This window comes from Brassica oleracea, chromosome C4 (genome assembly GCF_000695525.1).
Source record: "Brassica oleracea var. oleracea cultivar TO1000 chromosome C4, BOL, whole genome shotgun sequence".
In the NCBI taxonomy this organism is placed as follows: Eukaryota; Viridiplantae; Streptophyta; class Magnoliopsida; order Brassicales; family Brassicaceae; genus Brassica; species Brassica oleracea.
Window position 1 is genome coordinate 1,612,699 of NC_027751.1, and position 14,533 is coordinate 1,627,231.

The window sequence follows — 14,533 nt, forward strand, 5'->3', positions numbered from 1 at the left end:
TTTTGAAGAGAATAAGAAAACAATAGTGGAGCAGCGCTACCGAACTAATGGTTAATCTGTGCACTTTACCTGTTTTTTTTCCGAGGCATATCCTTCTGTGCATTTCTCTATATATTTTTTTTCACATAACCAACTTATTATGTTTCTTGGTTGAACTTGATGTATTTGTGTTGTGTAGTGGGTCAATTGCTTGGACTGTCTGGAAAAGTTTGCCATGGGCAGATCCTAAGATTGTAAAGGTGAGCTAACCATTTTAGCACACTGCCTTCTTTGCTAGCCAGAAACGAAATCTTAGTTTTCTTATTTTGTCGTATTTCTGTAATAGGACGTCATAGACAGAAAAATGTATGAACTGCTTGGTGTTCTTTTCTGTTCATTTCTGTTAACCTGTGTGTAACAAACAAAGTTCACTTGATGAGCAAGAAACTGAATAAAGCTTTTAGGTTATACTAATCTTCATTTTTTTTTTTTTTAAATCTATGTTCAAAATGTTATGTTTAAGAATTTAATAAATAAATTTGAAGTTTAATAAAATAATGTTTAATATTTTTTTTTAAGAACCCTTAAATAAGAGACTTGCAATGGACCACACAAATATACCCGTCTCTTAACTAAGTCTCTTAAACTCACTTTTCCAACTAAAAATTATTAAAAAAAAATTAAAAACCTCTAAAATGAGTATGTGGGATAATGATGCTCTTATATCTCTTATTTAAAAGACGGTTCTTACCTTTTTTTAGTTAAAATCAAAGAAAAGTTAAGAACCGTCTCTTAGCCGAAGGTAAGAACTCAGTCAAGAGACTAGGGTTAATCGGTCTCCCTTAGTTATATCAACTACATTTTCTTATGTAGACCCATTCTTTGGTTTCGAGTTAGTTAGGGATCGCACAAAACACATCGTGTTCTTGTACTCAACAATTAACAAACTTTTTTTTTTACAAAAATAAAATTATTATACAAAGGACAACCTACTTGTTTAAGCAGAAGGTACAAATTCATACTATTTCGATTCTAAACTTGAGTTTTAAGGAGAGACAAAAGAAAAGACCAAATCACATCAATAGTTATTGTATTATTTAGACGAGTTTCCACATTTCTCGTACAAATACAAACAACCTATCATTTAACTCTTCGAAATTCAGATTGCAATTATCCATCTGAAATAAGTGTAAAAGAGTCTCTCTCCTTGAGACCTTGAAGATGAAGCATCCATAAGAACCAACCCATCTTCTTCTATTCCACCCAGTAAATTTCCAAACGAACACTTTACAGTCTGTAACGATGAAATTTGGACCATTATTACTTCTGTTTCACCGAGCCTAGTCGCAGATACAGTTGATGCATAACGTGTGCCCCCTTTCTCTGGATTACCGTTTTGGTCAGCGTAAACCAGATCCTTTTGACCCGAGATTTGGAAAGAGAGGTCATCTTTCTTCTTTATGAGCTGCTTGACTTGCTCTTGCAGCTCTGGTATGTAGTTCAATGCATGTGAAACTGTTGCGGAAACACTTAACTTCTTCTGCAAGAAATATTCAAAATATCTGATCTTTCATTGCGTTTAAAAACACGGATCACAGTGTTTTCTATATAAAAAAATTAAAGTTGCAAAAGCAAATGAATGAGCATAAACCTTAATTATGATGTTATACTTTTATGTTGAATATTTTTTTTTTGGATCAAATATGTTGAATGTTTTTTTGGATCAAATAAATATGTTGAATGTTTAACTTGTAAATTTTAATGCAACTGTACGAGTTTTCGTTTTAATTTTTATTTGGAGTAAAAAGTAAACTTATTTGAATTGATTGTTACCGATTGATCGGAAGCTGGAAGACAAGAACGAAGAGATGAGAACATAGTGTTGATCTTTTTGCGACGCTCACGCTCACTCGCGTTGTGATTAAGCTTCTTCATCACGACCTGATTCTTTACCTCTAAGATTCCATGTCCCTCCGACGACACATTCCGATGAGCCACCTCCAAGTCCGGCAACGGAAAATCAAGAAACGTGTTGGTTAGGTCGTCGTTTACATAATAGAAGCTCTGGTCTCCACAAGGCCAGTCGAAATGGGGAAATAATGGAGGGACGAGTGCACACATTTTGTTTAGATAGTGTAAAGGATCTGTTATTTTTTTAGTCTTTTTCTCTAGAAGCTATTTCGGTTGGAATATGCTGGTGAGTTAGTTGGATTATTCACGTCTCATTCATTTATATATATATATACACACGGATACAAACAAAATAGAAATAAACAAAAATTATCCAGTGTATAATATCTATGATATGTAAGTTAAAATAATACTATAGGGCGAAATGTATGGGTCACGAGTGGACATGCGTTGTCACGTGGTTAAGTATTTTCTCCCCAAGCAGGAGCATGTTCCAAGGATCACCAGTTGACATACTACATGCATGTAGAACTCTTTAATACTATGATATGATGAAATCTAAGTTATCTATGGAGTGATGCAACTCTATTTATGTCACTACACTAATCAAAATGTGGTAAAGCGAAAACATAAACTTCAAACGATAAAAAAAAAACTCTAAATATTCTCTTAATGTGGTCGAATATAAAATTTTCATTAGAATTATGTATGTTTTTTTTTTGAATTATGTATTATGTATGTTTTACATAACTATAAGTTTATAACCCTGAGGGGCACACGAGGGATACACGGGTTTGGTGGACATGGAACTGTCGAGAGGCACGTGCAAAGTACGTGGAATACTTTTAGGCTTTTCTCCTGGTTACAAGCATATCTATGTAATTAACCAGTAAGCATGTACTATGTAATTAACCCGTAAGCATGTACGTAAGACCATCATTAACTCCGATCACTTAACTGGAATTCTTAGCTTCGGCTAAGAGACGGGTCTTAGTTTTTCTTAGATTTTAACTAAGAAAAACTAAGAACCGTTTCTTAAATAAGAGATATAAGAACACCTTTAACCAAGGTGGTTAATAGAGTGCTTAATGATTTTTAGATTTAAAGAAAAAGAAAAATGATGAAATTAGGGAGGAAGCGGTGTTTAATTAGGCACATGAAGAAGCGCGTCTTATTGGACATGCGTCAACAACTCTCTCTCTCTCTCTCTCTCTCTCTCTCTCTCTCTCTCTCTCTCTCTCTCTCTCTCTCTCTCTCTCTCTCTCTCTCTCTCTCTCTCTCTCTCTCGAAACACAAGTGTTGTGTTTCTCTCTCGACGACTCCGCCTCATCGTCTTCTCTCAACCGATCTCCCCTCGACTCCACCTCGACGGCGCCGTGATCAATCGACGATGATCTCTCCTCGTCTCTCTCGCTCTCCTCGACGCCTCCGTGATCAATCGACGATGAAAGTGTCTTCGTCTCTCTCGCTCTCCTCGACGCCTCCTCGACGAAATCGAGGATGATCTCTCCTCGTCTCTCTATCTCTATCCTCGATGAAATCGAGGATGATATCTTCTCGTCTCTCTGTCTCTCTCCTCGACGACTCCGCGATGAATCTCTCGGCGTCTCGCGGTGTCGATCCCCTCGAGGATCGTGGAACAAGCCATCTCTCTCTCTCGACGGCTCACCTCTCTCAGGGCCCGAGCTCTCCTCTACGAAATCAAAAGCAAGGTAAAGCTATCTATGGTGCCTTTTATTAGTTTGTTCTGTTCGTTCCATCCTCATGATTTGTCTCTGTCTTTGTTTCTTCAGATGGACTGAGCAAGAGACGAAGGTTCGTCAAACAAGACGACTACAACGAAGGGTCTGTGATTCTCGTCTGCAATACAGGTAAAACTTCAACACGATTCGATCAGTCTAATGCATTGAACGTTTGATAAAAAGCTGTGGTTATATGCGTAGCTCGTTTATAATTGAGTTGAGATGGTATGAAATTGAATTGAGATAGTATGAACTGATTGTTTATGATCATATGAAATTGAATGGAGATAGTATGAACTGATCGTTTTTGATATTGAGTATCGTTCTTGTCTGAGTTGAATAGATTGTTTTATGATCATGTGATTTTTGTCTCTGTTTTATGTACACCAATTGATCCGTAACTTAACTGAACTGAGAGTCATCAATGGTTCTGGTCTGAATTGATAAAGAGTGAAATTATATTATTTAGGGTCATGAATTGGTTTCCTTGATACTCGTTTTTGTTTTCTTTCTGTGTGTATGTCGGTTGAGTTGCATGGATCAAGGTTGCTAAGGAAGAATCGTCGAAGCTGAGGATTGCATTTACTCGACCAATACAGGTAAATGTCTTCATCTTTTAATGTTTTGGTCAGTGGGCATTGATGTTCGTATTTAATATAAGTGATGTTGAATTGAGAAAATGTTTGAGTGTGGTTGAGTGTGGTTGTTATTTCTTTCTTGAATGGTTTCTTTCTTTCTATCCGTTTTTTCTCTTCCATCTTTAAAACAATGCCATTGTATTCTCCATAATATCTCTTTTCCATCTTTAAAACTCCTTCCTTCTTTCTTCCTCCAACAGATTCTCATATGTTTTTTCTCTCCTCATTCACTTGGGAAATGAATTTTAATCCATTCACTGAGCCTTCAAACTTTGTTGAACTGCTTAGCAGTCAACAAAATGTTATCTTTGGTAACATATCAGATAGCGTGTCACAATCTTCACCGCAAGTTCCCTTCACCGATGATTCAAACTTTTGTGAAGACAGTCAAGTAGGGCCGAAGGAAAGAAGGACTTGGACGCCTTCAGACGATGTGGTGCTCATCAGCTCATGGTTAAACACGAGCAAAGATCCCGTAGTAGGGAATGAGCAAAGGTCTAATGCTTTCTGGAAAAGAATAGCTGATTACTTCTCTGCTAGTCGAAAGCTTGCTGGTAGTGACAAGAGAGAGAGAGGCTTCTCACTGCAATAATCGGTGGCAGAATATCAATGACCTAGTATACAAGTTTGCTGGAGCATATGAGGCTGCATCGAGAGAGAGAACCAGTGGGCAAAATGAGAATGATGTTCTCAAAGTAGCCCACGAAATCTTCTTTGCTTACCATAAAACAAAGTTTTCTCTTGAGCTTGCTTGGAAAGAGTTGCGTAATAATCAGAAGTGGTGTGCCTTGTCTACTGCAAAAAAAGAAGGAAGCTCCAAGAAGAGACGTTGTGAGGATGGTTCAGACTCCACAAGCTACAAAGCAACCGAAGAAGATTCTGCTCTTGATGATGAAGGAACACGTCGAACCCCAGGAGTTAAGGCCGCGAAGAAAGGCAGCAATGAAAGGCTGTCTAAGAAGACAGTGGATGACGGGAAGGAGCTGGCTCAGTTTGAGACAATGTGGAGCCTCAAGAAGCAGGATTTAGTGGTGAAAGAAAGGCTGTCCAAGATGAAGTTACTGGACAGTCTCATTGCTAAAAAAGACTCTCTTGCGGATTATGAAGAAGCTTTGAAGAAGAAACTCATTCATGAGTTAATGTCAAATTAGTTTAAGTGGTTTCAGTTTGTCTTCTATGTCTTGTTTGTTATGTGTTGTTGTTCATCTTGTTGCTTAAGTTTCTATTGTCATGGAGTGTAACTTGTTGCATAAGTTTCTGTTTAATATATATGTTTCGTGTTCTAATGTTGATCTTGTTTTTGTTGTCAGGTGAACGAATGGAGCATCCTTGTTCTGTTGGAGCATCCGTGTGCCATTGGAGCAACAAGCTTCTGTTGTCTTTTGTTTGCTTCTATCACGGACCTTGAGTCTTTTGTCTTCTTGTGCATTGTCTGTTTTGTTTGCTTCTATCACGAACGACTGGAGCAGCCTTGTTTTGTTGTGCATTGTCTGCTTGTATCACAGACCTCTTGTATCTTGTATCACAGATTGCATCTCTCGTTTGTATGCATGTGTTGCATTATATTGTTTCACGAGACTTGTACCAAGTCATTGTACCAAATCATGTCTAGCATTATAAAGTATTCAAGCTTCAGTCTTTCTTTGTACCAAATCATTTTCTCTCCTTCTCATAGTTTCATCGAACATTAAATCCCTTCTCTCCTTTGATCAAAGTCACCAAACCTTCTCGTATAAACATCAAAGTCACCAAACCTTTGATTAAATCGCTTTTCTCCTTTGCTCACCATTTCTTCCATCTCAAGTTATCTCTTTAATCTCAACAGCAACCTCACTCCCGATTTTAAAAAAAAAAAGCAACCATAAAGAAACACTCTCAACCTCACCCATATCCAAAACACCAAAGTTTATTTCTTTACTCATCTTTTCTTTTCAATCACCAAATATGGTTTCTTCTTCTTCTCAAAAAACTTTAGATGATTTATTTGATGAAACATTTGATGAAGCATTTGATCAAATGTTTAATCAATATTTTGATCAAACATTTGAGAAATTAACCATCAATAATGATCAAGAAGAACAAAGGAAAAAAAGAAAAAAAGAGCTTATATCGAAAGAAATCGTGAAGAAGGCAATGTACGTTTATGGAATGATTATTTCAGTGAAACGCCCACGTATCCTGAAAATTATTTCCGACGACGTTTTAGAATGAACAACCCATTGTTCATGCACATTGTTGATCGTCTCTCCAATGAAGTTGACTTCTTTCGCCAAAAAAAAGATGGTCTTGGAAGACTTGGTCTCTCAACACTCCAAAAGTGTACATCATCCATTCGTGTCTTGGCATATGGCAGTGCGGCTGATACGGTCGACGACTACCTCCGGCTCGGTGAAACGACAACTCGGTCATGTGTGGAGAATTTTGTGGAGGGAATAATTTATTTGTTCGGCGATGAGTACCTACGAAGACCAACACCGGCTGATCTTCAACGTCTACTTGATATTGGAGAGTATCATGGATTTCCCGGGATGATAGGAAGCATCGATTGTATGCATTGGGAGTGTAAGAATTGTCCCACCGCTTGGAAAGGGCAATATTCTCGTGGTTCGGGCAAACCAACAATCGTTCGTATGATTTATGGATATGGCACGCTTTTTTCGGACCTCCAAGTACCTTAAATGATATCAATGTTCTTGCTCGCTCACCTGTTTTTGACGACATAATAAAAGGTCAAGCTCCGCAAGTGACTTACCCTGTCAATGGAAGAGAGTATCATTTGGCTTACTATCTCACAGACGGTATTTACCCGAAATGGGCAACTTTTATCCAATCTATTTCACTACCACAAGGGCCGAAAGCAGTGCTATTTGCTCAACGTCAAGAAGCTGTCCGAAAAGATGTCGAGCGTGCTTTTGGAGTCTTCCAAGCTCGATTTGCCATCGTTAAAAATCCAACACTTTTTTGGGATAAAGTCAAAATTGGTAAGATTATGAGAGCATGTATTATGCTCCATAATATGATAGTAGAAGACAAACGAGATGGATACTCTCAATTTGATGTTTCCGAGTTCCAACAAGGAGAAGACAACGGAAGTTTACATGTCGATCTCACGTATTCTACAGATATCCCAAAAAATATCGCCAATATGATGGGTGTTTGAACTAGAATTCGTGATCGACAAATGCATGAACAACTGAAAGCTGATTTGGTTGAAGATGTATGAAGTAAATTTGGACGTGATGAAGACAACAATTGAGCTCGAATTTTTCTTTCAAATTATTCTTGATTATTGTACTAATCTTCGTTTTTATGTTTTTAAAAAAAAATCTATGTTTTAAATTTTATCATTAAATATGTTTTATATAATAAATAAATTTTATCTTTTATATAACAATGTTAAATTAAATTTTTTAAGCACCCCAAAATAAGAAACATACATTGGAGGTAAAAAAAATTAGAAGTTTCTTAATAAAATGCTTAACACATATTTTATACTAAAAAAAAATGATTAAGCACCCCATTAGGGGTGCTAGGGATAATGGTGCTCTAAGGGCATGATTCACCCCGGTCTCTTAGCCGGAGTTCTTAACTCATGATTTAATATTTTCTTATTTTATTTTTTTACATTTTTCGGTTAAGAAACGGCTCTTAGAGCATGTTTAATGGGGAGTTCTTAGGGTGAGGTTCTTAGCGGAATATAACTTTTAACTAAAAAAGCTAAGAACCGGTTCCTAAATAAGATATTTAAGAACCGGTTCTTAGCTTTTTTAGTTAAAAGTTAAGAGACGGGTTCTTATATTCCGCTAAGAATCCCACCCTAAGAATTCTCCATTAAACATGCTCTTATATTTCTTATCTAAGAGACGGTTCTTAGCTTTTATTAGTTAAAAAACTAAGAAAAGCTAAGAACCGTCTCTTATCCGAAGCTAAAAACCCCGGTTAAGAGATTGAGGTTAATCATGGTCTAAGAGCCGTCTCTTAACCGAAAAGTGTAAAAAAAAAATTGTCAAATCATGAGTTAAGATCCTCGGCTAAGAGACCGGTGTTAATCATGCATGATTTAAGCATTTCCCTTTATTAAATTTAGCAAGTGTAGATTCCCTATTTAAAACTTATTAGCTAAACTTTTGGTAGTGTAGTGGCTAACGTTTTTATATATATACTTTTAAACTCACGTAGCATAAGAATATTAGTATAAAGGTCAACTCCAATCATCTCGGTTAGGCTAAAAATGCCTTGATTCTAGTTCTGAACAGATAACGGCCGATATTTGAGATTTAGTCGCTCCATTTAGGTCCATCAAATCAAAAGAACCTAATGGTTTATTAATAAATAATAACGATGGGCCCAAAATATTTGTTTTAATTATTTTAAGTTATAGGAAAAAGAGTGAAAAATAAATAAATTTCAGGATATCCAGTGAGTGCAGCACGCATCACTATGTATCTCTAGCATATGCAGGATGAACCGAAACATAAGGTTTGTCTACAGAAAGCAGTTAACCTATACAAGAGATACCCTGGCAAAAAAGAAACAAAAAAACAGGGTATCAATCAGCTTGAGAAAACAAATAACTCCAGGAACAAGCTCATGGAGAGACAGAAAGAAGAGCAGCTAAAAGGGTCATATTTTCATATGAGCCAAAGTGTCATAAGGGAGCTGAACAAGCTCATGGAGAGACGTTTGGTGTTTTGTTCATGCATTACATTGTCGAAGTTCAAGTTTGCAAGAAAATGTCATTACGTAGGTTACTATTGCTTTTAAACTCTTAAGAGATTTGAGCAAGCCTGAGAGATTGGTTTTACCACTTTAAACCAAGTAAATTCACTTTCCTAGAACCACTTGTTACAGCCTGCGTCTCTAGCAGCGCCCCATTTATCGTTCATACGGTTATTACATGCATGAAATGTTTCTTCAGATCCACTCCTAATAATTTACAAGCGGTCAAAAGATTTTGTAAAATATACTTTTTAGTGTACATACCTCCAAATTTTTTGTTAACTACACTTTTAGTGTAACTTTTCTATTTTTAGATTATCTATATAAATATATTATATATATATATATAGAAAAATAGAAATAACAATGTTCTTCGAAAATAATACTTGTTGCCTTACTTTAATCTCCAAATTTCCATTATTCTAGATCCAATTTCCATTCTTCTTCTTGATCACCAGATATCTTCCAAATTTCCATATAAAAAGAAACTTTTTGTTCTTTACAAAGAACTCAATTTTCCATTTTTACGGAGGTCGATGAGCAAGCGCGTAGTTATATATAAACTTGTGTAATCATATTCTTTTCTCTTTGATCACCTTCTCTTCAGTCTTCACCGTGCAACTTTTTAGCTCTCTTAAAAGATGGTTCGTTTCTTTTTTTAGCAAACCTATCGAGCAAAATATAAACGCAACTATACAAATCCAATGAAGTGTTTTTTCTTATGAGATAACTAAAGCTTTCGTTTTATTTCATTGTTTGTAGTCGTCGAAAATTGTTTTTAAGTATCGGGGTTTTAACGAAGAAACCAGGAGGAAAGCACTTCGAAGTCTGTCTCATCGTACCGGTACACCAACATCCCAATAAACGGCCTTACACCATTGAGACACTTAGAATAAACTGCTGGCTTAACTGAACCAAGTTAAACCATGTGTTTTATATATATATATATATATATATATATAGAGATAAAGATGTTACTTTTAGTTAGGTTTTCAATTTTGAACAATGTGTAATAATGTTTTATTCTTTGTTTTATAGGATATGAGTATGCGGATTTTAATTTAGACCTAGACGTTCTAACGGTGACGGGACAAAACATGAATCGAAGTAAAATCCTGAAGAAATTGAAGAAGATTTTTTACTCTATCGACATTCTTCAGACGTTGTGTGTTCCCCCTAATTAGTATGGTTTTTAAAGCAAGTTCTATTGATATTTTGATAATTAGTGTTGCTTTTTGTATGTTTATCTCTTTTTAATAATGGTGTGTTTTGTTATATTTTTCGTTTTGCGCATTAGAAGCTATACAAGCTATTGGGGTGGAAGGCCCAATCAGTTCATTTCTTATTTTAGACGAAGGCTTTTAAATTTTATAACAGTGAAAGTTATGGGTTTCATGTTTGTCTCCCAGACCTAAAGTCAGTTTTTTTAAAATATTTTAACTAAAAGATAAAAAAATATAGTAAAAGTAATTTGAATTCGAGCCACAAAAAAATTAACCCTTTATATTATCACTAGACTATCAACACTTGATTTTTTTTTTTAACACTTGATTTTTTTTTTAACACTTGATAATTTTAGTGATTTTTTGAAAAGAAAAATATTTATTTATTCATTGCAAATTATACTGATCTTTACCAAAAGAAATTAAGGGTTTGATTTAAGACTTGTGATTGCTTTTGGAATGAATAGATGGGCATTATCCGTTCGAATGGTGGGCTTTGAAGTCTAAGATGAGTTAGACTTCGTGACTATTATTTTTACGTGTAAACACCATGGGTATGTCCAGAGCATGTAATTTACACATGGAACGACATAGATGAGTTTCAACATTCAACTACTGCCATGGGTTTTTGACCGGAAGCAAGAGCGGGTATTTGATATATATGCAGTTTTATCAAGTACACCTAATTTGATTTGTCCGATAGTTTTTACAGCTCTTTTGTAATCTTTTTTTTTTTTTTCCATCAAGGAGTTTTTATTGAATTTGATTGGCATTAACACCATCATTCCTCTTACAAAAGCCAAGCCGAAGAACATTCAGGCTGGTGTAATTAACAAAATAAAACATAGCCATATAGAACAGAGCATCCAAGAACAGCAGTTTCTATCCTTTTTCCTCGTGCTCTTTAACAACTCTGGCGCATCTTCAACCTCTCTCAAAAGGCCGTCTACCGTTTCAGCAACAATCAGAGGGATCGACTTTCATTAACAAAGAGCTCAAACAACCAAGGTGGATGCCCTTTGGCCACATATGAATTTATCAAACCATACTTGATGACACTTTGAGCAATGAAAAAAGCCCCTCTATTTGCTTCTCGGGTAATTACCTTCGTCTTCCAGTTCACTATCCCCTCCAATTCCTTCTCCATTAACGTACATTGGTAGGAGAAAGATGGCCACGCTTGAGGTCGTTGCAAAGCACCAAACAAGTCACCAAATTCTCCCGCAAAGATGATGTTAGATTGTCTCTGGCTTCTCATACTTTCCAAAGCCCATAATACAACCTTCAGCTTTGCATCATCTCTACTCTTTACCCCTGAAAAGGCCCTCCTACTGTGGCATAGGACAGTTCCTCTGTTATTTCTTAGAACCCACGCTCCTCCTACACAATGGTTGTTCTTAGAAAACTCCATTCCAACATTACACATGACCCAGTCAGTTTCCGGAGGCGTCCATTTTCTTTTAGAAACGACCAGCAAAGGGGTTTGAGCCTTTTCCCATTCAACCTTTGTTTCTTGAGTAGTGTACCATTCCTTAGCTTCTTGGACAGATTTGTGAAGTAATTCAACTGCACTTAAACATTTGTTTTCAAAATGAACCTCATTCCTTCTCTTCCAAATGTTCCATATGATCCAAGGCCAAGCTCTTTTATCTTCCTCTTTTATCCGTTGAGATCCACTAAGGTTGAGAAGGAAGTTCACATTTGTGAAAATAGAGCCCTCGTCAAAACCCCCATTAGGATAGGGAATGGAGGAGCTCGCCCATACCAGCCTAGCAAAAGGGCACTGAAACAACATATGGTTGATCGATTCCGTCTCTTCACCACACGTTTGACATCTACTATCAACCCTCATTCCTCTGGCCCTGATCAAGTCAGTCGTAGGGAGAGCAGCACTTAGTGATTTCCATAAGAAAACTCTGATTTTAGGGACTGTTTTCACTTGCCATACTTTCTCCTTGAGTAGATTGGTTGAGGGTTCTATGAAAGCTTCCGGAATCTGCTCCTTGGCCTTAAGTGACGAAGGCAGCCAATAAGCAGACTTTACTGTCATATCTCCACTTTTGTTTAACTTCCAGGTGAAAAAATCATCCCTTCCCACCACAGGTTGGTTCTGTACAATCAGCTCAATGTCTTTACGCACAAAGACCTCTTCCAAACTTTCTACATTCCATCTCTTCGTTATAGGATCAATGAGTGAAGTCGCCATCAATTTAACATCAAAGGTTGGGTTTTTTTTCCACGGGGCTCTGAGCCCTTCTTCTGGATCATCCACCCATTTATCTAACCACACCCTTGTGTTCTTTCCATCACCAACCCTGTGTCTCAGCCCTTTTTGCATCAGATCCCTTCCAAATAATAAACTCCTCCAAGCATAGGATGGTCTATACCCTAGCTTGGCCGATAGAAATTCACCCTCACTAAAATATCTGCTCTTTAAAAACCGGGAGAGGAGGGATTGGGGTTGGCTTAACACTTTCCACGCTTGTTTAGCAAGTAAAGCTTGGTTGAAACATTCCAGATCTTTGAACCCAATGCCTCCCAGATTCTTAGGCATACACATCTTCTCCCAAGATACCCAATGTATCTTATTTTTGTGGGCATCCGCTCCCCACCAAAAATCTGCCATCACACTTCTCAAGCTCGCAGTCAGCTTCTTTGGGAACTGGAAAACAGACATGGCAAAGACCGGGATCCCCCCTGCCGATGTTTTAAGTAAAATTTCCTTACCACCTTGAGACAGATGTTTCAGGTACCAACCCTCCAGTTTTCCTAGCGTTTTATCTTTGATGTATGCCAACAACTCTATCTTAGATCCTGAGAAACATTCAGGCAAGCCTAAGTATTTGCTGGCGCCTCCCTCACTGTTGATTCCAAGGATGTTCCTGATTTCTTCACTAACCCCCACTGACACGCTTTCACCAAAGGTGATCGATGATTTCCCCAAATTAATATTCTGCCCTGTGGCATCTCCATAAAATTGCAGGATTCTGTGAAGCGCTGTGGCTTGCTCCAGTGAGGCTTTGCACAAAAACAGGCTGTCATCCGCAAATAATAAATGGTGTATTGCAGGCCCTTCCTCCGAGAATTGCAGACCATTGATCAGGCCATTTCTTTCGACTACATTCATCAAATGAGTAAGTCCTTCAGTACAGAGAACGAATAAGAAAGGGGAGAGGGGATCCCCTTGTCTCAATCCTCTTTGCGGAGTTATCAACCCGAAGGGTTGATCATTCATAAGAACTGAGAACGTTACCGTAGATACGCACGACATCACCAAATCAATTCATTTTTGGTCGAACCCCAAAGCCCGCAAGAGATTCCTCAGATAATCCCATTCAACTCGATCATACGCCTTAGACATATCCGTTTTCACAGCCATGAATTCTCTGGAGATAGTAGAGTGAGCTTTAAGCGCATGTACAGCCTCGTGTGCGATGACAATGTTGTCAGATATATTTCTGCCTGCAACGAATGCCGATTGATTGACTGACACCAAAGAATTCAAAAAGGGTTGGATCCTTTTAACCAGAAGGTTAGACACCGCTTTGTAGAGCACCGAGCAAAGGCTTATCGGTCTCAGATCAGTCATCTCCTCCGGGTTTGGAATCTTAGGAATGAGACATAAATAAGTGAAGTTCCACTCCTTTGGCATGAGACCTGATTCAAAAACTTCCTTGATTTCCTTAGTCACTTGGTCCCCAATGATCCCCCAATATTTTTGGAAAAATGCTCCAGTCATTCCATCGGGGCCAGGCGCGCTGTCAGCGTTGATGGAGAAGATGGCTTCTGTGATCTCTTCTTTTGATACTCTTCTGGTGAGGTTTAAGTTCATTGCCGCAGAGACCTTTGGAGTGAAGCTCACAAATGCTGGTTCATATGATTTTGGATTGGATGACGTGAAAAGATCAGTGAAGTACTCCACCGCAACCTCCGCTTTAGCCCCATCTGAGCACTGCTCTTGCCCCAGTTTGTTTTTCAGTTTTGATACATGGTTTTTGGACCTAGCCGTTTTGACTGAGTCATGAAAGAACTTAGAGCTCTACTAGGACATATATCTCCAATATTATTTTTTATTTTCTTGTGCACACAATATTTTTCTTTTCAAAATCACATTTCTAATGTTTTTCCTTTCAAAATCACAGCTCTAATAATATCGGTGATGAACTTATAAGTTATAATACGATGATTACGCCTGCCGATGCCCAAATATTAATCGAAGGGATTCAATCAGAACGAGGGAATCAATCAGAACGAGTGCGCTCATTGATATATTTATTTTCACATTTTCTATAAAGCGTAAAAATCGTCCACCCCCCCCCCC

General features: G+C 37.5%; 2 protein-coding genes across 2 annotated transcripts; one reads left to right on the forward strand and one right to left on the reverse strand.

The window, feature by feature from the left end:
• Positions 1–1,010: 1,010 nt before the first annotated feature.
• On the reverse strand, positions 1,011–2,170 carry LOC106340785 (transcription factor bHLH100-like). Its single transcript, XM_013779627.1, has 2 exons — positions 1,813–2,170; positions 1,011–1,519 (listed from the first exon to the last, which is right to left on the reverse strand). The coding sequence occupies exons 1-2, from the start codon at positions 2,098–2,100 to the stop codon at positions 1,139–1,141; spliced, it is 669 nt and encodes a 222-aa protein (XP_013635081.1). The 5' UTR covers positions 2,101–2,170; the 3' UTR covers positions 1,011–1,138.
• A 1,266-nt stretch (positions 2,171–3,436) lies between these two features.
• On the forward strand, positions 3,437–5,421 carry LOC106337811 (glutathione S-transferase T3-like). The gene is made up of 4 exons (XM_013776925.1): positions 3,437–3,602; positions 3,684–3,761; positions 4,594–4,824; positions 4,889–5,421. Exons 1-4 carry the CDS (start codon positions 3,437–3,439, stop codon positions 5,419–5,421), a joined length of 1,008 nt encoding a protein of 335 aa, XP_013632379.1.
• The last annotated feature ends 9,112 nt before the right edge of the window (positions 5,422–14,533 follow it).